General features: G+C 40.2%; 1 protein-coding gene across 1 annotated transcript in view; it reads right to left on the bottom strand.

Annotated features, from left to right (window-relative positions):
• WDFY4 (WDFY family member 4) overlaps positions 1-25159 on the bottom strand; it is a 191028-nt gene that overhangs the window by 101878 nt on the left and 63991 nt on the right. The window contains exons 29-38 of the mRNA XM_088139404.1: positions 24945-25114; positions 22131-22256; positions 18862-19023; positions 12527-12724; positions 11864-11984; positions 9134-9291; positions 8077-8306; positions 5000-5109; positions 3969-4160; positions 2372-2490 (exon numbers count right to left, since the gene is read on the bottom strand). Coding sequence (XP_087995530.1) covers positions 2372-2490; positions 3969-4160; positions 5000-5109; positions 8077-8306; positions 9134-9291; positions 11864-11984; positions 12527-12724; positions 18862-19023; positions 22131-22256; positions 24945-25114 — 1586 coding nt within the window. The remainder of the gene's footprint in view (positions 1-2371; positions 2491-3968; positions 4161-4999; positions 5110-8076; positions 8307-9133; positions 9292-11863; positions 11985-12526; positions 12725-18861; positions 19024-22130; positions 22257-24944; positions 25115-25159) is intronic.

The following is a 25159-nucleotide window of genomic DNA, read 5'->3' as shown; positions in this document are numbered from 1 at the left end:
GCCTTTCACTAATCAGTTGTGTTTGAAAAGTAAAGGAGATTGACATAAATATTAAGGCAGACACCTAAAATCAGGTTTGCAGAAGAAAGGTTTTAAGGTCGTAATGGCTTTGTAACTCACCAGGAAATGATTAGCTATATGTACAAAAAATTCTTCTTGAATTTTAAAGGCAACTATTTCCCCTTTTCTGTTTGCGGAAATAAATATTGTTTGTTTTTAAAGGTAAATTTGGACATTTTGCTTTTTGAAGTCCATGTTCCTATTTGTAAGGAGTGAGAATAACTGAATGTTTTAGCCATAAGAAAATGCTTCATGTTGAGAGCTGTAGCAGTGAATGAAGGAAGTTTATTGAAAATTTTCCCTGAAGAATTAGGAAGGTGGCAAATTATTTCTGCATAGAAAAAGAGGCCCTGATTCAGACATGTCAGTGGAAAGGCATTTATTTGAGGGGAAACCCTTCAAAGAAGCTGTTGGTCCAGAGTGAGGTAAGATCTATGGAGACCAGGTCAAACCTGAAGTTCATGCTGATGCCTGGGTGATCCAACTTTGCAACTTTGTGCAGAAGCAAAGAGCAAGACCACCAGCAAAAAAAGCAACTCCGGTTAGAAAGTCAGATATGAGGCAACATCTACTCGGCCTCAGATTCAAACCACAGAGTTAGTTCTTCAGGGACACCTTTTCAAATATCTTGCTGATTAAAAGATCCATATAGCTGAAACCTCTTGAATTATTCAATTAAAGAGTTATCTGTTTCTTTGAAAAAGATCTTGTGGCCATTGTGGCTGACTTCCGTCTTTGTATCACAAGTAGGCATCTATCTTGGTCCCGTGAGATTCTAGAGGACGTCTAACAGAGATGGGTGGCAAAAAGGCACCAAAAGTCCTTGGAAATGCTTCTGGCAACTAGGAGAGGACCAACAATACTTGCTTAGATTAAGAGGAATATGAAAAGGAAATAAACCTGGACCTGGATTTTGTAGTAGTCCTGTATCACCATTCAGATCCTTACTATTCCTAACCCTGGTAAGCCAGCCTCTAACCTACAGTATGTGTATCTTGGCATTCATCAACACATTTCAGTCTACACTCCCCAACTGACTCCATATGGGCTGGATTTGAGGAAGCAAAAGCAGCACATGACAAGGCCCCGCAAAGCTATGCAGCATGCCAGGTTAATTTCCTAAAGGTCACTTTGGCCAGGACTGATCTACTGTGCCAGGTACCAAAAAGGAGAGGGTGGTCAGATTTTCCTCCTGTCCTTCCCTCTGCATGTGGCTTACTGTCCTCTGTATCTGGCATACATATTATCACCAATCTCCTTTAGTAAGAAAGCTGAGTGGGAAAGGTGAGAGCCCTAAAACAACCTAGGAGGGAATGGAAATATGAATCATCACCACTATGGATTCATTTCTTTCCAGGGTGAACCAAAAAAAAAAACCCTCAAGTGTACCAGAGCCATAAAGAACACACCTATGTCTGTCTGTGGATCTGGAAATCCCAAAGATCTCTTATCAGTCATTTAACCCACTGTACAACTAATTTGCCTGAAAAGCACAGAAAAATATAATTGCCGGGAGCAGAAAGAGAGCGAAGAGTTGGAGCCTCAGTTGTATGTCACACTACAAAGAACAGTCTATCAGATCTTGAAGTGTCAAATGGTGACATTATAAAGAACAACACAAAATGAGTAATGTTCCTCTGTAATCCAGCTTCTCCTTTAATTATAAGCCTCTTCCTTTCAGAAAAGAAAGCCGGAAGATGCAGAAACACCAATTTCATGCACTTGTGCCTGAATAATGTGTCTACTCTGCCTTTTCCAGATGGCATCCTTTTCTACTACAAGAACTAATGATGTGGGCATATTTAGGGAAAAACCAATAACAGTCTTTAACCTTCAACAGCAAATACAAGTTGTACAAAATGTTCCTTGGGATACATTAACAAATATCAATTACTTTGCTCACTGATGTGTAGTCAGCTGTAATAATCAAAATTAATTTTAAGAAATAATTAAACAGACCCCAAGGCAAATAGTTGGTGCCAGCACTGAATAGTAACATGTATTCCCATCACACCTGGAAGGAAGTTACTTAGCCTATATGTTTCTTAGCCAACAAAAGTAGTTAAGAAACCAATCCCAAGTTTATTCACCAATAGTTTGCTGCACTTTGCACTACTGGAAAAAAAGTCCCCTGGTTATTGGGCATTGTATGACAGCAAATAGAGCAGGACTAAGATTTCAAGTCTGAAAACTCAAGGTATTTTCTTTTTCTTTTTTGCTCATTTTTTCTTCTTTTTGCTCATTTTTTGTTTACCACTGGCCTGACTTTTGGCACACGAGGTTCACACAGGGATTTGGAAATGCAACATACCTCAGCTTTGTGCATCACCTGCTTTAGGTTCCTGTTGGGAATCAAGCTTTCATTTAAGGAACTCATCTTGCTTGCAGTCTTGGCTACAATTTTATTCTGGGAGGTTTTCTTTTCAGATGCTGAAGGCCACAGAGAGGAAAGGATGCAGTTAAAGCAGACTAATGTTTCAGAGTGTAGGAAACAGATTAGCAGCACTTAATAATCATGGTAGATATTCTAGACTGAGTCAAAACAGGAGCCTCGTGGTAGGCTTCAAGGTGATTATCAAGTGGGTAGATGAGATCTTTTCAGTATACCAGACAGAACTAGGTCTTTTAGTTATATGTAATATTATATATAAAGTAAATATATCATTTTACTGCTGTTGGATAAATAAGTATATAAAGAACAAATCTAACATATTATATAAAATAATGATATGGTAAAAAAAAAGGGGGGGGAACTATGCTAATCTACCTAAAGGGTGAAAACAGGGAAGAGTGGGGGGGAAAAATTCCCCTGAAAACAAAAAAGAAAACTTTTTTTAAATAAATAAACAAACATTTTAAAAATGCTACATATCTAATTCTAAAAATTAAAGAAAAATGTTTAAAGAAAAAAATCAGGCTACTGAAATTACATAACCTTTTTTTCAATTTCACCATTATAATTAAATATGTAAACTGCGAATTAAACCCAGACTACATGGAATCATATTGTTTATTACATATTAATAACTATTTTAAAAAGAAATGTTAACTGCAATGTTTTTAAAAGCTTAACAAAATACAGTTTAAAAACTTTTGGATCTTTTGGCGCACAGTGGGTGAGGGTGGAGCTCATTCCAGACTTATTACGTAGCAATGAGATACTGGTGTATTTGAGAAGTCATCTTCTCTCCTCCTCCTATGCAGTGTCACCAAGGCCATCAGCGTATCAGGCTTCAGGGGGCCTTCTCTGTCAGGTGCCTCTGGGCCCCATCTGGAAGAACTGGGACACCCACACTTCTCTTGCCTGGACTGATCTCATCCCCATGACACATGTCCTGCTTGGCTGCTGCCCCCATTGATGCATAAAAGGCTTTAATGCTGGTACTACTGCAGGTGTCACTCATCCCCTATTCCAGACCATGGATGCATGCACTGCAAACAGCACAACTGGCGCTCACAATCAGGACTTGGTGGCTTCTAGGTTCTTACCCAAGGAGCCCTGGATTGGTCTATCTGAGGGCAGGTGAGGCCTAGGGGAAAGCTTGTAAAACAGGCAGTGGCTACCAACTGCGTTTTCCTCTGAACTGGACACCTATACATGGCAATTTATAAGAACCTTTCTCCTATGTAGCAAGTCCTCCGTTACATCCAGCTATATGGTTTTTCTGAACACTTCTGTCATGAGAAAGCATGTAAATAGCTGAATACCATCTGTCATCAATGGTTATAGTCTACGAAATGAATCAGACTGTTTAAGAAGCTTAGATCATGATGGAACATGTCAGCTGCTCATTTGGTAGCGTGTATCACGATTAATAGCTCCCAGACAGACCCATCCCCAAAATGGCCAACAGCCATACAGTGAAACTACTTCTATTAAATACTTTGTATAATTTAAGAATAGAGACCTAGAAAGCACTGCCAAGTCTTTTTCATGATCTCTTCCAAAAGAGGATTTACATCAGACATCTTCATTGTCTCATCTCCATCTCCTTTCTCTTTAAATAAAGAGATTTTACGTGCATCCTCTAAATCCTTTCTTCTCCTAGAAAGAAGCCAGAGCCAAATTTCTTCAACTGCCTTCTGAATCTCTTGCTGAACTAGAAATAAATAAAATGCAAAGACATTTTGGTGTGAAAGGTTTACATCAAGAAAAGGGCTCTATATCACTTCTAGATTCAGGGCTCTGCCAAGGTAATTCTGATTAGTAGCTTTGCTGACATTCAAAAACAGGCTTTTCTGATACTGTAGCAAAGTAAGCACCCTGGTTAATCTCCATCCCACCTCACCTCCACAAATACACACTGATGCCATCTTACATTATGGGAGTTCTGGGCTAGATATTTGCACTCAGTGCATTCATTCCAGCAGGACACTTCTATCATTACAGCAAAATCACTAGCAGTACTCCAGTTTTTGCTACTGCCTGTACAGAATGTGTATAGAAATCAGAACAGACATGTTTAAAATAATAAATGACACATATCTCCCCATGTATCTCATATAGCATTCTTTTTTTTTTCATTATCATGCAATAAATTACAAACAATTTGTGTGAAAATGTTTCTATATCAAGATTACAAAATGCAAACAAATTTTTAAAGGGTGTACAGTATGTGAGTTTTGAATTTAGTTCCCTAGTACAAAAGTCATAATCAATATGGTCGGCCCTGGATACAACTTCAAGACTCCGTTGCTTGGAAGCCATCAAATTCAGCACTACATATATCTTTTAGTCTAAAAGATTCAGATGAAATACTTACTATCCTTTCCATGCCAGCTGGTGGGCTAGTTCTGTCTATGCTTGGCTCTTGGAAGTATATTCAGCTCTTCGAAGCAAAGCAGGACATCTACAATAGCCTTGTCTCTTTCTTTTCTTTACCAGCCCCTATTTCACCCCACCCCACCCCCAATTTTCCACCAATCATGTCATGTTTACCATCCTTCAGAGCAAAAAGGTCATCCATCCTCTCTTCCTCTTTTCTTGGGCCAAGAAAAATAGGGCAACCAGAAGCTGGCATCCATTTCCCCTCACCATGTTCATGATAGCTGTAACCCAGAAAGTAAACAAATGTCTGATTAAAATATAAGCAGATTCATTAAAACCACTATGAGAGAAGAAAGAAGTTGGACTATGGATTATTTAATGCAACTTAATCCTAACATATTTATTTTTAAAGAATTTTCTTAAATATGTGCTTATTTTTAAGAACTCTAATAACCAAGGACAACAAATGGCAGTGAATGCCACATATTGCTGCAATACTGCTATTTGGGGATTTACTTTGGCCAAACGTAGCATTTCAAGGTAAAAGAAGTAGATGTCTCCACACCCCTAGTGGCAATACAGAATCTTTATGGATTCCATTTTTTCTGTCTATTAAGAGAATTGCCTCTTTATTCCCATTCTATTTCCTGTTCTTTAAGTCAGAAATGGTGCTGTTGTTCTACCAGTAATGGCTTGAAGCCATAATCTCTAAGCTAAGGAACCTTTCCAGATCTAAACAAAAAGAGTATGGGACTTTCTTGAATGTGGAATTGCCTTCTGTCTAGCTAGCAAAGTCCTTATATTTCTATCTTTATTGTTGCATCTCTTGGACTTTCCTTTTGGAGCTGATGCCACAGGACACAATCTCCCGATAGGACTGTTCTGCCTAAGATTAAATATAGTTATTGAAGCTTTGCAAGCAAATGGCAAACTCGCATAATAAACAATCCAAGGATCAAAGCCAGGATAAAGCAAGAGACAACTGGGGTCAAGAAATGTGTCACTTGTGTTCCTACAGTAAGTAGGGTGACACACAATGTCATCTTGATGAATAATCACAGATTTACTGAAATCCCTGTCCACATACAAAAAGCCTTCCTCCATTCTTCTCTCTCTCATTCATGAGTAACACATAAGGGCTGCAACTGAAAATGTATCAATCAATCAATCAATCAAATTTTATTTACAGCCCAAGACCAAACACAAGAAAAAGACCAGCAATATTATAATAATTACTATTAAAAGGAATTTTAAAAATTGTGAGAAAATCTACCAGATGGCTTCTAACAACTATAGCTATTGATAACAATTTTGGAAAGTCTTAAGGCTGGGTTCCATGTAAGTACATGGTGATGAACCATCACAGTTTTCAGAACAGAGCATTTATAGCATTGAGGAGCAGAAGCATGGTAGCAATTGGCTTATTTAGTTGTACCTGCTGGGCATCCACTGTGGTTGGTAGTAAAGCAAATTTTGCCTCTTTCCTAAAGAAAGCGTGGTTACAATTCAAGTTGTCCTGTCCAAGGCTAAACAAAATTACTAAATTTTACAAGCAAGTAGCAGAGAGGGAGAACATGGATAAAGAGATACAGGTTAGTAAACCATCTGTATAAATGATGAGTAGTCTGGATAGCCGGATAAAAAAGCATCTGAGAGAGAACATTTACGATGGCTGAATTTCAGCAGTCATTTTAGTATATGAATATTTATAAAAGCTTCTTGTGCCTCCCCCTCCATTCCAAGCTTCTTCTGTTTAGGGAAGTCTGATTTTTCCCCTTTTGTTCCTGAACCTTTAGCTTTCACCTCTGGTTGTTAACATGTATCTGGGTCCATTCCTGGGATGAAATTCCAACTTCTTCCAGTTCTAGGTCAGACAGAAATTGGATTGCAAACTGGCTCAACTGTTCTTTATGTAAACAAGGATCCTTTTCAAACCTCCTCCTAGTATTGAGCAATATTCTGGCCAGAGCTGATTTGTTATCTTTGACGCTATTATGATTTCTGAATTCTGTAGCTGATTCTTTCTTGTCCAATTCATTTACATGAGCTGAGCCATGGCAGGGAGGAGGCTCAGCTTTTGTCTTCTCATATGACTGATCAATGGCAAAAATGACACCACATATAGTGCTTTGCAGCAGAGAAGCTCTTTCTTATATTATACATGCAGAGATCTTTGGAACATCCTCTTACTATACATTGGAAAGAGAGAGGAAGACTCTCCCTTTTCTATGCAAACAGTGTTATACAAAAATATCACTAGTCCACAATCTATTTCTTGCCATAGTTGACATACACAGGCATTTGAGTCTAGCAGAGAACAGAAATAAAGAAATGTTTTGGCTTTGTATCAACAAGGTTAGAGAGCCATTTTGTTTGGTTGGGTCATTAAATGTATAGGAATTGTGCAGTATTTATGTTTTCAGAGCTGGGGAGGGCTCATCTCCTTGAAGTTTAGGTATAATTTTGATATCAACATACTTAACACTGACTCTATATTCAATCACAGCAACAGCTCGGAGCTGATCTGGAAAGGCTTCTGGCTGAAGCGTAGCTTCTCTGACACTCTTATATCCTACTTTTAGAGTGAATAACAGTCATGTACTTATCAAAAATATGTATATGCTTTTCCACTGCAGCACAAGGCTCATGGTAATCTAGAATTACAGAAATATAAATAAATAAATGCCTTACATTAGAGTATAATGCTGCAGAACACAGGTAAAAGATAAAATAATTCAAAGCAGAAATATGAAAAATACCCTTCATTTTTTTAAAGAAGGATGTTTAGCAGATGACAGAAGGCAATGGGAAGAGGAGGAAAGTTTACTCTCCCATGCCAAGGACTCCACAGTTCCACACGACAAGAGGCACTATCTTGATGTACCTCCCAACTAATCACATCACTGTAGGAGCACCAAAAAGTCCGTTCCCCAGATCTTAAATAATAGATAAGCTGGCAGCTAGAGCTTTAAAGGTGAGCAGCATCACTTTGAAACATGGCTAGAAATAAACTGAACATCACTGTAGTCACTATAATCCGGATGAACATCGAGGATCTTTGTTCCTGTGTCCTAGACTAACTTAGTTCCTGGAGTCTCCTGAAGATCAAACCTACATTGACCACACTGGAGTAATTCAATGAATACTGTCAAAATGCATGCCACTGAGGAAACATATTGTCTTTGAAAAAAGTTTCTGCAAATATCTCTTGCCTACAGTTCTGCCAGAATAAGAAAACACTGTCATACCTCATAGATCTCAGCTGTAATAGGCAATACAAAAAGCACGTAATGAAATCCAGGCTAGAGTTGTTCACTGCAAAGATGATATCCCATTGCATCTGAAGGGTTTGTAGAACTTTAAGAAGACTTTGCCAGTCAGAAAAGGAATTAGATAAATAATACAAGATACTGTGGTTTAAACAGTTGTACAAGTTGTTCATAACTGATTCTTTATGGAGAAAAATCTTTCCTGTTACCTATTAAAACAAAATTGAGAGGATCAGAATGCACTGTATTTGGGGATAAGACCCAAATGTTCATATGGCAATCCCTAGCAAATCATGAGAAATACAGAAATAAGGTTTGACTCAAGAGCAACGCTGCCCTTGCCGCCAAAAAAGCTCACTTCTGGGCCAGCTACTCAACTGTTTTAAAGCTGATACAATTCTGTGCGCTGAAGAGTCTCCATTATGATTCTCAAATCTATTTCAGTGGGGCAATTCAACTGAAGGGTCATTGAATCAAAGTACCCATTTGAAGCTTTGCACAATATTTTTTGATACCTCCAGAAACATTCCTGATTTAAGACATTTATAAGCAATTATGCATTCAGATTTGCAACGAAGTGCTGCAAAGGCAGGAATGCTGTCTATCCACTCTTCTGCTTTTCATGGAATGTGTTTTTGGCTGTGCTTGCAGATGTTCAGCCAAATGCAAATGCAAATGAAGATTTTTCTTTCTGCTCTATTGTTTTCAATCTGTTGCATATAAAAATGTGCACTGAAATGCATACCCAATAATGACTGTTAAATCCCCATTTACCTTGTGCAAAAGTTTCTGTAATCCAACCACTTTCCTTCTCCAACAAGCTTGAACAAATGTGAGCATTTAAGCTGTCAATCCCCTCAAAATGGAAATTAAATCCATGATAGGGAGAATTTAGGAGAATTATTTATTCTCATAGAAGTAGGGTACCTGGGGTAGAAACCATCCCTAATAAACTTACAATGGCATCACTTCATACGTTTGTTGTGATCTAAAAATGTCTAAGAATAGCACTTCAGGGGAATAAAGAAGCCCTTACCAGTTGCACTTGCTCTGTAATGAAAAGTATAGTCTTCTTTGGTTCTGTGACAAACATTCCTTCATAAAGTTTGCTTACCAGCTTCTGGGTAAAATAGCAAACATTTACTATAAATAAAGGTCTGGCAGATGCCAAAACATTTCTGATATCACCATTTCCTGTAAGGCAGAAGAGAAGGTTTCAATTCTGAAATGCAATCTAAAACAATGGAATCTCTTGGAAAAAAATAATCCAATTTATCTTCTGGATGAATCCCAGATTGTTGGATAGCCAATTTTAAGGACTGGTTGTTCTTTAATGTTTTCTCCTATTAGAATTTGGGGACCACCAATAGTATTTGTTCTGTTAGTGTTCCTGCATTTGTTTTAATTTTTATTTTTCTAAATTGTATACATACTCAATTAACAAAAAATCTTTCAGCTTATTTTTTTTTAAAAAGTAGAAAAGAAACCACCCCAAACAAATTAAAAATACAAACTAAGAAAGAAAAAAAGGGGAAAAAATCTACCTTATATTTTATACTTATCAATAGTATAGTTTACTAATGAATATACTACCATAATATAATCAGTACAAAATATTGGCCTAAAATATCACAACATCTCTGCCACAGTAATACACATTGCTGCATCCTTTGATTAGAAAAATGCTGCCTTTCCAAAACAGATAGATCATAAATTTCCAACAACCATTACTTGACATGTGGAATAATATCACATTTCCAATTTCTCAGTGGGATTCTTTTAGCCATGCCCTTCTCCGCCCCCCCCCCCGCCCAACTTTGGTATATAGTTCAACATTACACTGACATATTTAACAAGGTTTTCTCTTCTCTTCTACTAGGACCAATTATTTGGGGTGGGGGAACTGGATTCCCTTTGTAGCTGGAAATCCTGCCATTCCCCTCGCTTCTAAAGATGATGGGCCCAGAACCAGTGGGCAAACATCAAACTTGGTTTGAAGAGAATAGGGAATGTGAATTCACAAATGAACATAGCTACAGGTAAATACTGGTCCTTAAACATGGCCATCAAGCCGTCTAAGCAACTAGGAAAATGTATGCCTTAAGTGCAGAAACTGTCATTTCTACAAATAATGTTTAGATTAAGAAGTTACTTCATTGTTTTATTTACAACTAAGCAAGTTTTGAATGTTTTTTTTTTTTTTGGTCTAAGGTCCACTGTACTTTATCAGACACAATTGGTTAAGAACACAGTGGGGAACACACATCCAAAGCAATGCAGTGCTGCTGGCAGCTGCAAGCATGCTACACAAACAGCCCAGTGTATTCCCCATTGTGTGCCTGCTTACTCTCTTGTAATCCCTTCCTCTCCAATCTCTCTACTTTGGGGAGGGGGCGGGGAGAAAAAAAACCAAGCAATTTCTGTAGGCAATCTCACCTGTGTCTGACCTGTCTTTTTCTTCCTCTCTTGCAGAGTGGAGAGATTGGAGAGGAAGGGATTAAGCAGGCATACAATGGGGAATATGCTGGGCTGTTGGTGTAGCATGCTTGCGTCTCCCAGCCCCAAGTGTGCTCCTTTCAATGTGTATTCCCCACGGTGTGCCTGCTTTCTCTCTTGTAATCCCTTCCTTTCCAATCTCTCTGCTCTGCAAGGGGAAAAAAAAAGAAAAAGAATGGTCAGACACAGGACAATGCTTACTGACTATAATGGCAACCATGTGACTGAGGGATGCTGCGAAGGTTGTAAATGCAGGCATTGGTTGTAAAGTTATTTTTTCAGCACTGTTGTAATTTCGAATGGTTGCTGAACGAGGCAGTTGGTAAGCAAAGACTACCTGTATCTGGATTTGATTTCTGTTTCTTAGGTAACTAACTTTACACTTATCTCTGTTAAATTTTATTTTGTTTCTTTGACACAGTTCTCTAAACTTTCAAATTGTTTTGAAATGTATTTCTGTCTTCTACAGTACTGGTATTCCACTAATTTTGGGTATTCTACAAATTTGATAAGCATTCCCTACAACTTCATCCAAGTCATCGATAACACTACTGAAGAGTAAAGGGTCAGGACTGGACCCTGTGGCTCCTTACTCGATACCCCTCTCCAGTGTGGTGAGAGACCACTGATGAGCATTCTCTGAGTATGATTTTCAACTCAGTTATACAACTTGCTAATCAGAATGGCATGGGGTATTATCAAATGTTTTCCTGAAATTAATATATATCTATAAGCATTTCTACAATCTATTAAGGAAGGTAACAGATAAAGCATGAGATAAGGTTAGTTTGGCAAGACTTGTTCTAACCAAATCCATGTTGACATCTATCCTGAACTTTGACCATAATACAGATTTGATTGATTGATCATGTTGACATCTGGAGCTTACAGATCAATCTCTTTATAATCTGTTGTAGAATCTTTCCAGGTATTGATGTCAGATTGACCTGCCTGTCATTTCTTAGGATCCTTGTTTTTCCTGCATTTGAAGTGCCTTGCTGAATTAGTTTAAGGTTAATCAAATACTTCATTCTTTGCAAGACTTCCAGCATCAAGCTGGTTTGTATTCCTGTTGTTTGCCACTGAGATATTTATGTTAGAACATATGGCCATCCAAATGAGGCTAAATTGCAACTTTCAACACTTAGCATAGCTGTTTGCAAAGAATGCTGGGAACTGTAGTTCAGCAATATCCAGAGGGCCATTACATTCTGCACATTTGTGTAGTAGATTCAGGTAGAAAGATGGCTTAACTGCAAGTGACACTCACCTGTTAAACTGGAGGCTTCCCTGTAATTTTGATCAAGGTTGTAGACAATATCTATAATGGAAAGCAATATCTCTGTCTGGAAGCACATCTTTTGCTCAATAGCAACATTCTCTGGAGAAGCCTGTGTAGCAATAATATATAATCGATCAAGTCTGCAGAGAACACTATTGGTTAGCATTATTAGCAAATACTCCTGTTCTTAGGGAGGCTACATTAGAGCGAAAACATTTTCAGAAAATGTTGTACAAGAAAAAGACAACTCTCCAATTGCATTTTCCAGAACCAGGCCTTTTCCTCATAAAAGGTTGGCAGTGGTCCTAATATTCTATAGTTCACTGTAGAAACCATTGTATGACATAGAGAGATCGAAGATTCTATATCATAAAATCCCTAAGGAACTTAATCTCTTGAACCATCTTGCAAAAACTCTGGAATGGAGGGAAAATACAGCAAAAAGTAGGTTAAAGCACCAGTTTTCTTGTCCTCTGCTTTATAAAACTCTTCTGCTTAAACACTCTAAGTAACAATGCAAGTAACAAGGAACAGAATGTGTTAGTAGCAAGTGTAGAATAATCCTGGAGCTTCCATTCAAGGTCTTCAACCCTTCTTCTTCCCTCCCTCTGTCTCATCCCATAACTTGTGGAATAGACAAATGGATGAGACCTCAAGAATGAACTCCAATGGATGCCACTTTTTGTCCCTCCAGTCAAGTAGCATTATTCCTCTCAGGAGAAGTTGCATCAAATCCCAAACTTGTTTCCTAGCTGGATGCTGAAACAAAGAATCACAAAGGCCAGAATTCTTTTCCCAGGAAGAGGCAACAGCCATGCTGTGGGGACATGACCCATTCTCACTCCCATCCTGAAAAAAAAAAGAAAAAAAAAGAAAAACATAAGCAGTCACAGTGTGTGACCAGCATGTTTGGTTGTATTTCCACAATGATTTTTTATCCCCCATAGGAAAGGTTGGTGAAAATATATCAACAACTGGAATATCAACTGAATAACATAAAACCACAAATAAGACAGATTGCTAAAATGTAATAAACCAGCAGCTGTGATGTTAGAAGAAATTGCATACTAAAAATGAGCAGTGGCAGAAATAAAGGATGTTATAAATTAAAAGCCCTTTGAAACTATCTCTGGTGGGAAAAGATGCGAAGATGGATTTTGACAACATGAGTATTCCACAGCCACACTCTCAAAATGAGCTCATCCTTTGCAGGAAAATCCAGATGCCCTTTCCCCAACTAGCATTTTGGACTCACTCAAAAGTGTTTTTCCAAGCTCAAACAGCACATTATGATCTCCCAGCATATCACTCTGTTAATGTTTCCATAGTTGGATTGCTGTGTAGAGAGCAATTGCAAGGGTAATGGAGTACTTATTGAGTAGTGGCCACCATCAATGACATACTCCTTTTTTGTCCTCCCATCCCTGCATCATATTGAAAAATAAAATAATAATTTGGTTTCTGAGGTGGCTTTGCACTTTTTACATTGCAGCTACAGACCACTATTCCAAGAACCCCCTTCTCTTATACATTTTGACCACAATTTCTGGACACAGTTGTTTTTAGTCTAGCTATATTGCACCTTCCGCACTGGGGTTTAAAATAAGGAAGTTTGTAGAGCAAGAGTAGCAAATCTCTTGGATGTGTGGGCAACTTTTCTCCCTGAGCCAGCAAGTGTGGCAGGCAGGAAGAACAGAACTCAGCTGCTTTACCCTCTCTAACTCTGCTCTGTGTAACCAACTTGCTTAAACTCCTGACTAGAGGGAAAATGGGAACACTGTTTTCAATGGTTTCTGCTCTCCCATTAGTGAGTAAAAAACAGTCTTAGCTTCTGTAACTCTCACTGTGCTCTACTGACATATCGTATCTGAAATTCCTGCTACTAAAGGAAGCAACATACTTTTGCTTCTAGTTTCTGTTATTCCACTTCCTCAACTAAGTCATCCCTATTGATTTGTATCAAGTCAATGAGAGTTGACCCTCTTGTGCCTCCCTTCACTCTCTGAAAGAGAAAGCTGTCAGCAAGAGAATTCATTTCCTGGAAGAACCATGCTTTGCAGAGTTTGTCTCCCAACAGATGTTGTGGGAATTAAAGTCCCCTATCACTACAGGGCTTTTTGTACTGCTGAGCTGAGATGCTATCACCCATCCATGAATTGGCAGAAAAATAGACCAGCATGAACTTTGCTATACCCACTGTTGATCCCTATCCTCTGTCTTTTATCTGTTTCCAGTCACTGCTTTCAGCTGACTTCCTTCCTAGGTAGTAAGTGACAAGGCTAACATACTTTTATAGACTGTGAGGCACTCGTTGGACATCGCTGGCTTAAGGGAGAAAACACTATATCCATATGGATGGAGGTACAGATTACTTAAAGCTATCTCACTCATGGGCTGCAGATGAGATTAAACATCATCATGGGGACACAACAGAGATGTTGCCAAGGCATGATTATGCTATGGTTAGATGCAAGTGGGGAAGCACCATTCAACTTCCTATCTCTTTGAAAGTTCTGCAAGTTGCTTCCCCTATCAATTCCTCTTACGATGCCTCCTTCGTATCTAATGTATCACAGTCCTCTCACATAAACTGCAGTGCCAATCACTGCTCCAGCCCCAGTGCTGTTTTCTTCAGGCACCTGCTGCAAGTATATGCCTGGTCATTTTCAGCAAGAAAACAAACATGCCACAACTTTTTCAAGTCACAGAATTCATCTTCACTTTTGTCTCTTAAACCCGACAGGTTTAGCCCAAAGAACTCCAAGAGACAATGCAAATTCAGTTCTGCTGTGTTTATTAGCTACAACCTCTAGGCAGAAATTCTCCCCAGACTGAAACCTAGCTCCCAAGCCAGCCAGCCACAACACCGTGAATTCCTCAGGGAGGTGCCAGCCTCATCCTCTTGAACTTCCCATGCTCCTCTGGTGAACTAAGAACACGCTTATCTCCCTGAGCCTGGCCTTCATAAGTCCATTCCATCACACATATATTGGAAATAATCCTAATGAAAAAATCTAGGTCTTTTATGTGTTGCCTAAAAAGTAGAGCCTAGGCTTAGATGCAGAGTTAGACCAAGTGGCATTACACAGTTGAAAGAAGGAATCATTTATTGATTAGATTTATAGTTTGCCTTTTCCTTCAAACTGATGCTCAAGACAATTAGCAGTTCCTTAATCTGTCTTTTGACTGACTGAGGACCTCAATTCAATTGGGATTATGCATCAATTTGTTTTCTATCATCTAATCATCTAATAGGATTTGAATATCGTCCTTGAATGTCAAACCTTGACGATTTCAGCCGTAGGAGTAATAATATTGTCTCAATCTTCGGTTTATCCAATAAAAAATAAATACAAAATCTAGTATTCCAGTTTCTCAAGATTGTGTCTGTCTTGATACTGACTCCCAGTCTGCTCAATCACCATTAAAAAAAAAATTCCCTCTCACCCTTATGGGTGGTATGTGTCTTCCTCAATTTCGGGGCCTCTACCAGAGGCCTGGGAGTTTGAGGGTTCTGCATAGTACCTTATCTATTCCGAGCACTGCACTCTTCTGGCAGAGAGCTCTGATGTTGTTCCTGGAATCTGCTGGAGTCACTCTCCCATCTTAGGAGTCACAGCCCCGAGTGCTCCTACCACCACTGGAACCACTTTGGTCTTTACTTTCCACATCCTCTCTAGTCCCTCCTTCAGGGCCTGGTACTTCCCCAGCTTCTCATGCTCCTTCTTCCTGATGTTGCTGTCACTTGCCACTGCTACATCTATCACCACCGCTGTCTTCTGGTCCTTGTCTACTACTATGATATCTGGTTGATTGGCCAGTACCTGCCTGTCCATCTGTATCTGGAAGTCCCACAGGATCTTAGCCCTGTTTTCTCCACAACCTTGTGTGGAATCTCCCATCTGGACCTGGGAGGGTCTAGCCCATACACTGTGCAGATATTCCTGTACACAATGCCAGCTACTTGGTTGTGTTGTTCAGTGTATGCTGTTCCTGACTGCATCTTACACCCTGACACTATATGTTGGACTGTCTCTGAGGGCTCTCTGTAGAGTCTGCATCTTGGGTCCTGTCTAGTGTGGTAGACCCCTGCTTCTGTGGATCTGGTGCTTAGTGCCTGTTCTTGTGCCACTATGATCAGTGCCTCAGTGCTGTCTTTTAGTCCAACCCTTTCCAGCCACTGGTAGGATTTCTCAATGTCAGCCATCTTAGCTATCTGTCAATGGTACATCCCATGCAGGGTCTTGTCTTGCCATGGCACTTCCTCCACTTGAACTTCCTCCCATGTCTGCTGCTGTCTCCGGCATTCTCTCAACAGCTCATCTTTGGGTGCCATCTTATGATGTACTCCTGGATGCTCTGGGTTTCATCCAGGACAGTGGCTTTGATGCCCACCAGACCCCACCTGCTCTCTTTCCAGCTGGTGTACAGTCTCTGGGTGACTTGGGGTGGAAACCTCCGTACATTGTGAGGAGCTTCCAGGTCTTCACATTGGGAGCCTCCATGTCCTCCTTTGGCCAGCTCACTATACCGGCAGGGTGTCTGATGACTGGCAGGGCATACATGTTGATGGCATGGATCCTGTTTTTCCCACTGAACTGGCTCTTCAAGACCTGTCTTATCCTTTGGTGGTATTTGGATGCTGCTGTCTTCCTTGCCTCCTAAATCCCACCTTTATTATTTTTATAAATAACTCAAGGCAGTGAACATACCTAATATTCCTTCTTCCTCCTATTTTCCCCACAACAGCCTTGTGAGGTGAGCTGGGCTGAGATGGACTGGCCCAAAGTCACCCAGCTAGGTTTCACGTCTAAGGCAGGACTAGCACTCACAGTCTCCTAGGTTCTAGGTCAGCACCTTCGCCATGACACCAAACTGGCTAATGACTAATGACTTCATGACTAATCTGTTATTAGATACTTCAAGCCTTTATCTTAGTAAATGTCAGCAGTTCAAGAAGCATGTTACAAGAGCCCTGGTGCAAAATAAAATTCAAGCAAGAGAGCCAGTGTGATGTATCAGTTAAGGTTAGAACTAGGTTTAAATCCACCTTTGGGCATGGACATTCACTAGATAATTTTGAGCCAGACAAATTGAGGTGTGCTCTATTAGCTGATGAAAAAAATAGTTGATCAATAATTTGTGCAAACTAAGCTGCACATTCCATCCAAGTATCCTTTCCCTGCTGCAAAAGACACTCCCCGCAGATTTCCCTGCAACTCCCTATGCAACTGTAGGAAGAGCTCTAGCTCTGTGGTAGAGTCTCTGCTTTGCATGCCCAAGGCCTTTCTGTGTGGCTGAGAACGATCCAGTCTCAAAACCCTGAGGAGGTGCCACCAGCAGGTGTAGGCAATATTAAGCCAGAGAGAGCAGTGGTCTGACTTGTTTTAAGATAGTTTCTCATCTTCCTTTTTTGAAACATGTCCTTTTCCTGACCAATCATGTGAAATTATCAGCTTTGTGACAAAGGAGTTGTTGCCAAAAATGTCCAATACATCCTTAAGATTTGTCTTAGGCTGTTATGAAGTGAGAGAGATGTGCTTTGGCAAAGCAATTCAGGCAATTGGATTCATTTTGCCTAAGCAAAGGTATCATCCAATTCACCTTGAACCAGTCACCTTGAACTGCTTCAGGCCAGTTTTGCAGGAAAACGTCCCTCTTAGCCTTGTCCACCAGTTTTGGCTGAAATGGTTTCTAGTATCTATCTTTTGGAGAAGGGCTGGAGAGCCAAGAGGCGTGAAGGATCTTTCATGCATTGCTGGTGTCCTTCGATTACTCAGCTGTGATCAGAAGGTGAGCAATGTGAAAGAATTCCCCTCCATTTGTGTCATAGCCTAGGAAGTTTTGGGCTGAGTGGCTACAGACCAAAAAATCTTCAGGGTTGCCATTCTAGTGCACCAGCAGGATTGCTCACTGTTTGTGCTGTACCTGCTCAGGACTGGAGACCCCCCCAATGCACGAGAAGTCTCTTAGCTGTCCTCCCTGGCATGTGCTCTGGAATTCCCCAAAATTGTGCTGGAGCCACTCAACTGGAAGACCCTTTGGCCAGGACTGCAGAAGAAAGCTTCTCTTGGCCTTCTCTTGCTGCATTCGCCAAACAAAGCTCCTCCCAGCCTTCTCCCATAGTGTGACAGTTTCAAAGCAGAGTGAGGGAAGCAACATGGGTGCTTCAGTTCAGACCTAGAAGACTACATTTGTAGAGCTTCATATGGCACTCATTAGACTACCATCTTTCAAAGCTAACAAAAGACAAAAGGATCAAAGTAGTGTAAACAATGTGGTATACTGAGTACACTACACATGCAAATTATAAAGACATCTTACACTGCAGCTTTCCCCCTTGCCCACAACCCTGGAAATGTTCCTGCAAATGCTATAAAAGAGTTAATCTAGCCCCCACCCTTTGGAATATCTTGCCCCCAGAGGTGAGATTGGCCCCTTCACTCCTGGCCTTCCGGAAGGATTTGAAGACCTGGCTCTGCCATCTGGCCTGGGGTGGGGAGGGAAGACATCAAGTGTGGGGGTGGTTAGCCCCTTAGAGGCCTGGCGTTTGCTGCTCTGAACCATCGGCCTCTTGGACTCTTTCTTTTTTAGTAATTGTCTTATACAGGATTTAGATTTTATGTAATTGTATATTTATTTATTTGTTTGTTTGTTTGTTTGTTTGTTTATTTAATGAGTTGTGAGTTGCCCAGAGTCCCCCATTTGGGGGAGATGGGTGGGGATAAATTTAATAAATACCTCCTAGCACCCAATTGTGAATGTTAAGCGCCAAAGGAAGCCTCATGAAATAGCCTTCCAATTGTTCAGTAATATTATCTGTTCTGTTTCTTTTGCCACAGGTTAATATACCAGATCCAAGAGATGCTGAGGAGCTCTCTGCCTGAGAGCCTTTCCCAAGAATCATCAACATAACTATTCATATTTATATGGCACTGGTTGCTTGCTGAATCAACCTAGCAGAGTAGAAAAGTAGCATTTCCTACCTGGGCTAACCCAGAGGGGAAGAGAGCCAAGGCCAATGCTTGGAGGAAGTCAGAACTGAACCAAAGGGAATCCTGAGGGTATCTGTGATACACAAGACAGATGAAATGCATGATGTCCTTTACGAAGGTAGCTTCCCAAGAATCACCTGCATCTGCTGGAATCTAAGAGAGAACATACAACTTAGTCATGCAATACCATCAAATAATTATCTAATTATTACCTGGGAAAGGGGAAGCAAGTTTTACATTCACTGAGAGAACAGAAAAGGAATGAGCAGAAGGTACAAATAATAGCAGAAAAAGAAAAGCTTGGACACTTTTGAAGAACAATTGTGGCTTGAGAGGGCCTTCTTGCTGTTGAATTTTAACTCTTTGGTCATTCTTTCTTTTTCCTTTCTCAGTGCAATTTCCCCTTCTTTTCTTGTTCCTCGTTCCATCCTGTTTTTTGCTGGGGGAGGGGGTTGCTGATTTTTGTTTGTTTGTTTATTTGATTGATATGGCCACCTACTTGCCAAGGGACTCTAGGCAAACAACAAGAGTTATAAACATTACAACGCAAAAGAAAAATATAAAATTTATAAAATTTGCTAAATAAATTAATAAATAAAATGCACTGCACCTACAGTTACAATTACAATGGCTCATATATACTGTCCTGGTCCAGTGCCTCAGGGGAGAACCAAGACCTCCTTAAAGACTGGCCAGGTTGGGGGCAAACAAATCTCAGGAGGGAGCGTGTTCAATAGGGCAGGTACTGCAACAGAGAATGTGTGACTCCAGGATCCCCCATAGGATGGCACTGTTTGATCAATGGACTGGGACATGTTAGATCTTTTAGGATGGGCAGAAATACTTGGAGATAGGCGGTCCTGCAAATATCCAGGCCTTGTGCCATGAAGGGCTTTATAGCTGACAACCAGCACCTTGAACTGCACATGGAAGTTCACTGGTAACCAGCGCAACTTATGTAGTAGTGCTGTTACATAGTATACTGTCAGCCCTTCAAGGTAGACCAGACTAGGAAACCAAAATCATGTAGTCCAATATTACTTTTATTGTAAAGTTATAGGAACAGAATCTTGCGAGTCTGAATACAGCTCCCCCTTCCATCCCTTTATCTTTATGTGAATTAGGGAGGGACTTGTCTGTGATGTTTGCGGATGTTACATTCCTGCCCTGGACTCAGGTTTCTTTTATCTGACCACTGCCTTGGCAGCAGCTCGTCCTCCTGTCCCTCAAGGCCATTCCCTCTTCCTCCTACACATAAAGAGCTGGTCCACAAGCATACCATACTCATGGTATCAAAACCACCAAAAGATCAAGAATGGCCAGGATGAATACACCACCTCCATCCTGGGCCTGCCAGAAGTTATCCACAAGTGTGATCAAATGCCATCTCAATAATACGTCAAAGCCTGAAATATAACTGAAACGGCCCACATAAACTTTCCTGCAAAAGGGTAGGTGACTGGTCAGAAATCACCCAACAGCTTTGGGTCTGGCAATGATTTCTTGAGGGAGGGAGCATATCACTAACTCCCTAAGGGCCTGGGGAATCATTCCCTCACTCAAGGATGCATTCACCATGTCATCTCCTAGGAGACCCTGACAAGTAGAAGGATGTGGATATAATAAACAGGTGGCTGTCCTCACAGCCCTGAGGACTTGAGAGTGTTTCTGGAATATTAGTGAAAATGGTTAATATAGGCAGACAGGGAATCAGTCAAAACACATATAGCGAGACATTAACGTGCCATACACACGTGTGCACTAGTGAGAGAAAATCTGAGCTCTAACTGCATCTGGTTAATCCTAGTTTGATGAGTTGAGGAAGATGGGCAATGCACATAATTTTTGTCTGTATCTTTTCCCTTATTTACTTTTCCTTTTGATGGTAGGTGAACCATGGATAACCCTAGTGCAACCAACTCATGGCAGCTATTTTTATTTCAGCCATATCTATGATTAGTGCAGGGATCTAGATCTTAGTTAGTGGCATCTTGCTAAAAGCTGGATCAGTATCAATGTTTCATGGGATTAAAAATGACAAAAGCAGGAAAGATAATAATGAAGGTTCAAATAATTTTTTTTTTAAAGATAAGTTGCATTTATTTGAGTTTAAAAAATTATATGTATTTATATGTCTTTAAAATAATATATATTCTTAATACGTACTTTAAAAAGCTATACTTACTATTCTTTAAAAGTGAATTATGGAATTTATTAATGACAGTTAAAGACATCTTTTTATGTACGATTGATTGATTGATTGATTGATTATAAGGAAAATACCTATCTTCTGAGGCCAAGTGGGAACCTGGTTGGGGCCTTGGGTAGAACAAATGGGGTAACTGAAGCCAGCAGATTTCCAGTTAAAGAATCTATTTTCTCCTAGCATGTACCAAAGAGTTCTGACCCTGTGATTCTTGCACTGTGGATTACCCATCAAAATCTTGGTAGGGTATTCCTAGTTTCAGGATAGAAAATGTTTTGGGTGGTTCAGTGCAGATTTCCCTGAATGCACCATTGAGATGAAAAGTTTAGCTTTACTTGCCCCCTGCTTCTCCCTGCTACAGTGCTGAAGATGTCCATGTTCCAGCAGCAACAGGGACATTCTGGTTCTCTAGAGGTTCCACCATATTGATGGGCCTAAGATTTTTAGGGAGGAAATGTGCCTGCTTCAAATTGCCTGGAAGATGCTGTATAATTTGGGGGGGGGGGGGCAGAGGTGAAGTGGCTCTTATTAATGTTGTTGTGAGCAAGTGGAGATACCGTTCTGAGGGAAAAGAGTGATCAACATCTCACATTTGTTGTGTCATTTAGCTGGTCTACTAAGTGGACCCTAACTACCCTAGCAACTTTGGCTGCTGCTAAATGGTAGGTCAGTTCCAAATAAGATCTCTTGCCCATAATTTCATTATGAATAACTGCTGCATATAACTGAGACCTGGTTGGCAAACAGAGATTGGCGTCTTACACAAATGTGTGCACATACAAATGTGTTCCATACTGCAGAAGCCCAGAGAGTCAAGGAGGGGAATTTCTGTGTCCAAAAATAACCCAGCCGACCAGATTTCCTGACTACCAGCATATTGTTTTGGGTTTTTTTCCCTTTTCTTTTCTTTTGTCCTTGTGGTACTGAATCTTCAAAACAATCTGACCTCAGAGTTATGTAAATACACATGAATAAGCTGTTAGGACTGCTTTGCCCCTCAGCTGCTCCCAACCAGCCAAACTCTATCCTTCAACCTCCCCAGGACAACACCTACCCGCTTTGTTAGGGATGTCACCATCTCCAGCAACAGAACTGCTGCTTCTGGACATAAGCCAACTTTGACTACCGTCTCTGTAAGGTGGTTGTGTAGCAGCCACTGTAACACTGTATTCAAACCTGCCTGAAAAACGAACATATTGTGAAACTACAGAAAGAGAATTTACTTCAGTGTCCCAAAGTACAAGCTTTACAACACTAGTAGATATGCAGTATGTCTGGACTGCTTCTCTTGAAACAATTAGGCCTGTGTTCTCCAGCAAATATGAGGAAATCTAGAATTCTAAAAAAAGGATACTTCTAAAATTGTCATTAGCATTACTTCAGATTTCAAAGCGATTTTTACTTCTAAATTATATCCAAAATATGGGCATCTGCAGAAGAGGGGCAAATGAAGGAAAGTGAATCAAGACACTGCGGTGCAAATTCTTATGACACTAAAAGAAGTAAATAAGGAGCAGAACTTGCAGCATGACATCACAACACACATTTTGTCCTTTTGACAAAAACTCCTTTGATGTGGATAAGCAGAATACAAAACACTGTGGGTTGCTCAATTTGTTCTTCCTTAAGTTTCTTTGTGTTAATGAAAAGTATTCTTTAATAAATTCTTGAAAAAACAAAGAAACCAGAATGATACAGTATGACTTCTTATATCAGCATTCTTTTTCTGTGAGGCTTATTTTGCAAGAATTTGCATATGCACATCATCACCTCAAAGAATTAAACTAGATGTACCTGAATGTACAAAACCCCCCACATTTTGGGCAGTTTTATCAATAGGCACATGCAGGTTGTTAACTAGCTGTGGAAGAAATAAATCAACTAATGAAACTGAAAGCTGCAATAAGCTGTATATACCCAAATTCAAGAAATAATTTTAGAAATTCTTATTCAGTGGATTGCATAGGAAAGAATCATAGACCTCACTAAATCCTTCAGCACAGAATTTGCTAAAGCCCTATGGACAAATGGCTACCCAGTCTTTGTTTGAAGACCTGATGAAAGGGAACATATCACCTCATGAGGCAACCTAATTCTATTGATTAACATCTCTCACTATCAGGAAATTCCTCCTACTATCTAGCCTGATCTACTTCCCTGTGGCCTCAACCCATTGGTTCTAGTGCTCCCCTCCAGTGAACAAGTCCACTCAGAAAGGAGCAAAACTACTATAGTATACTTCAGTCCCTTTGACTACTAAACCTTGCAGGCTGCCCAGGAAGATGTTGTGGGCAACAGTACTGGAGGCTGTCAATAAATCTAGCAGAATGAGGCTGTTAGCACTCCCTTCCTCCAAATCCTGCCACAGGTCATCCATGAGAATAACCAATGCAGTTTTGGTCCCATGCCTGTGTCTGAAGTTGTCTGCCAGAGATCCAAAATAATCTTCTTTCAAAGCTGTCCCTTACTACTTTTACCTGTCACCAACTACTTTCTCTACAACCTCCCCAAAAGAGAGGTGTTGATTATAGCCTAGATCCAGATCCCTGTTCCTTCCCTAGGTACTTTAATCTTCCAGAATTTAGTCTACAGATTGCAGAGCTACAATAACAAAGAATATGCCTACTTCCTTGAGATGCACTAAAAAGCCACCCAGTATTGATGGGAAGGATTCCTGAGGCTGCTCAGGAACAAACCTGTTTAGTGCCGTTGGTCTCTATACTTGAGAGGTCAACAAGGAGTTCAACAGAGCTGCTCCTCGTGTTGCTGAGGAATTCCCCAAGTGCTGTCTGAAAACCTTCAGAAGCCATCAGAACTTGGGGTGGGCCATCTGAATAAGCCTATCCTCCCTGGAGTTAATCCCACAGTCACAAGGAGATGATCTGACTATAACAAAGAGCTGATGGAAATATACCCCAGTACCAGATCCTGTTTCATCAAGTCTAAGGTAAATGCTAAGTCTAACTTGTGGCCAACTATGTGGATCAGGCCAACAACCTGGGGGAAACCCACAGTTCTCATACAAATTCCCAAGCCATCTGCAAACCTATAGGAGAATGAGTTGAAACTGCCAAGAACGGTCTGGGCTTACTTCCACAATGAAATCAAGAAGATCAAGCATCAGAAGAGATACTGACATGTAGCTGGGAGGACTGTTGCAACACCACCATTCTCATCACTCTGACCAATCTCAGAAATATTTCAAATTTGTTTTTAGGTGACTGTGGTATCATTCCAAAAGACTGTTCTAATGGCAATATGGTGACCCTTTTTTAACTCCAAGCTTTCCGGTATTCTTGTGCTTTGCATGCCTTGGCTCCAGTCCCAGCTATTTCTCTTAGTTAGCTGTTTTCTCAACTCTTGATGCAGCCTATCTCAAGAAGTCTCTTTCTTTGAGAAGTGCTCTGCCAGATCAACCACCTGTAGTGTGGGGTTAATGTATGAGCTGATCCTGTTTCATGTAGTTTTGATACCTGACAGGCAGGAAGTATAATCAATAGATGTGCTTAATCAGGACTGTGAATAATTGTAAGAATATAGAATATAAGTTTTGAAACCCTTTCCAAAAATGAACTTCAGCATAGATCCAATTCTCAGGAAAGGTGCTGCACTCTAGCTGGTATAATCTGGGGAACATCTGCTGCGGTCTCTGACAAACTGGCTCTCAGCAGTTAAAGGAACATGACATTCTGTTCTATATTCACATTCCTCTGTTGAATATTGCCATTTCTTGTTCTGTTACCTTTTCTGTGAAGATTTCCCTTCTATAGTATACTCACAGTTAAAGTTGCTATTCTTTTGCTTTGTTCAATAAACTATTTCAGCTTCTACAAATCTATTTCTCACACTTTACTATGTCAAAACTTACTTTAGTTTCATCTGGTGGCTTAGACACTGGTGTATCCAGAAGAAGTCCTGAGAGAAGAAAGTAAATCTCAGGAACGTGGATGGAGTTGCTCAGGAACATCTTTAGCTCCCCTAATCCAGATAGCTGATATGAGTGGCACTCAAATAACTGGGGAGAACTCTTTAAATTGTCTAAAACAAAGAACAAGAGACATTTCCTCTCTGAAGTGGCTGACA

This window comes from Python bivittatus, unplaced genomic scaffold (genome assembly GCF_059951505.1).
Source record: "Python bivittatus isolate LINGU-HERP-01145 unplaced genomic scaffold, Pbiv_v1 ctg000210_np1212, whole genome shotgun sequence".
NCBI classification, from domain to species: Eukaryota; Metazoa; Chordata; class Lepidosauria; order Squamata; family Pythonidae; genus Python; species Python bivittatus.
Note: the sequence above shows the minus strand (reverse complement) of the source record. Positions and strands in the feature narration are given on the sequence as shown.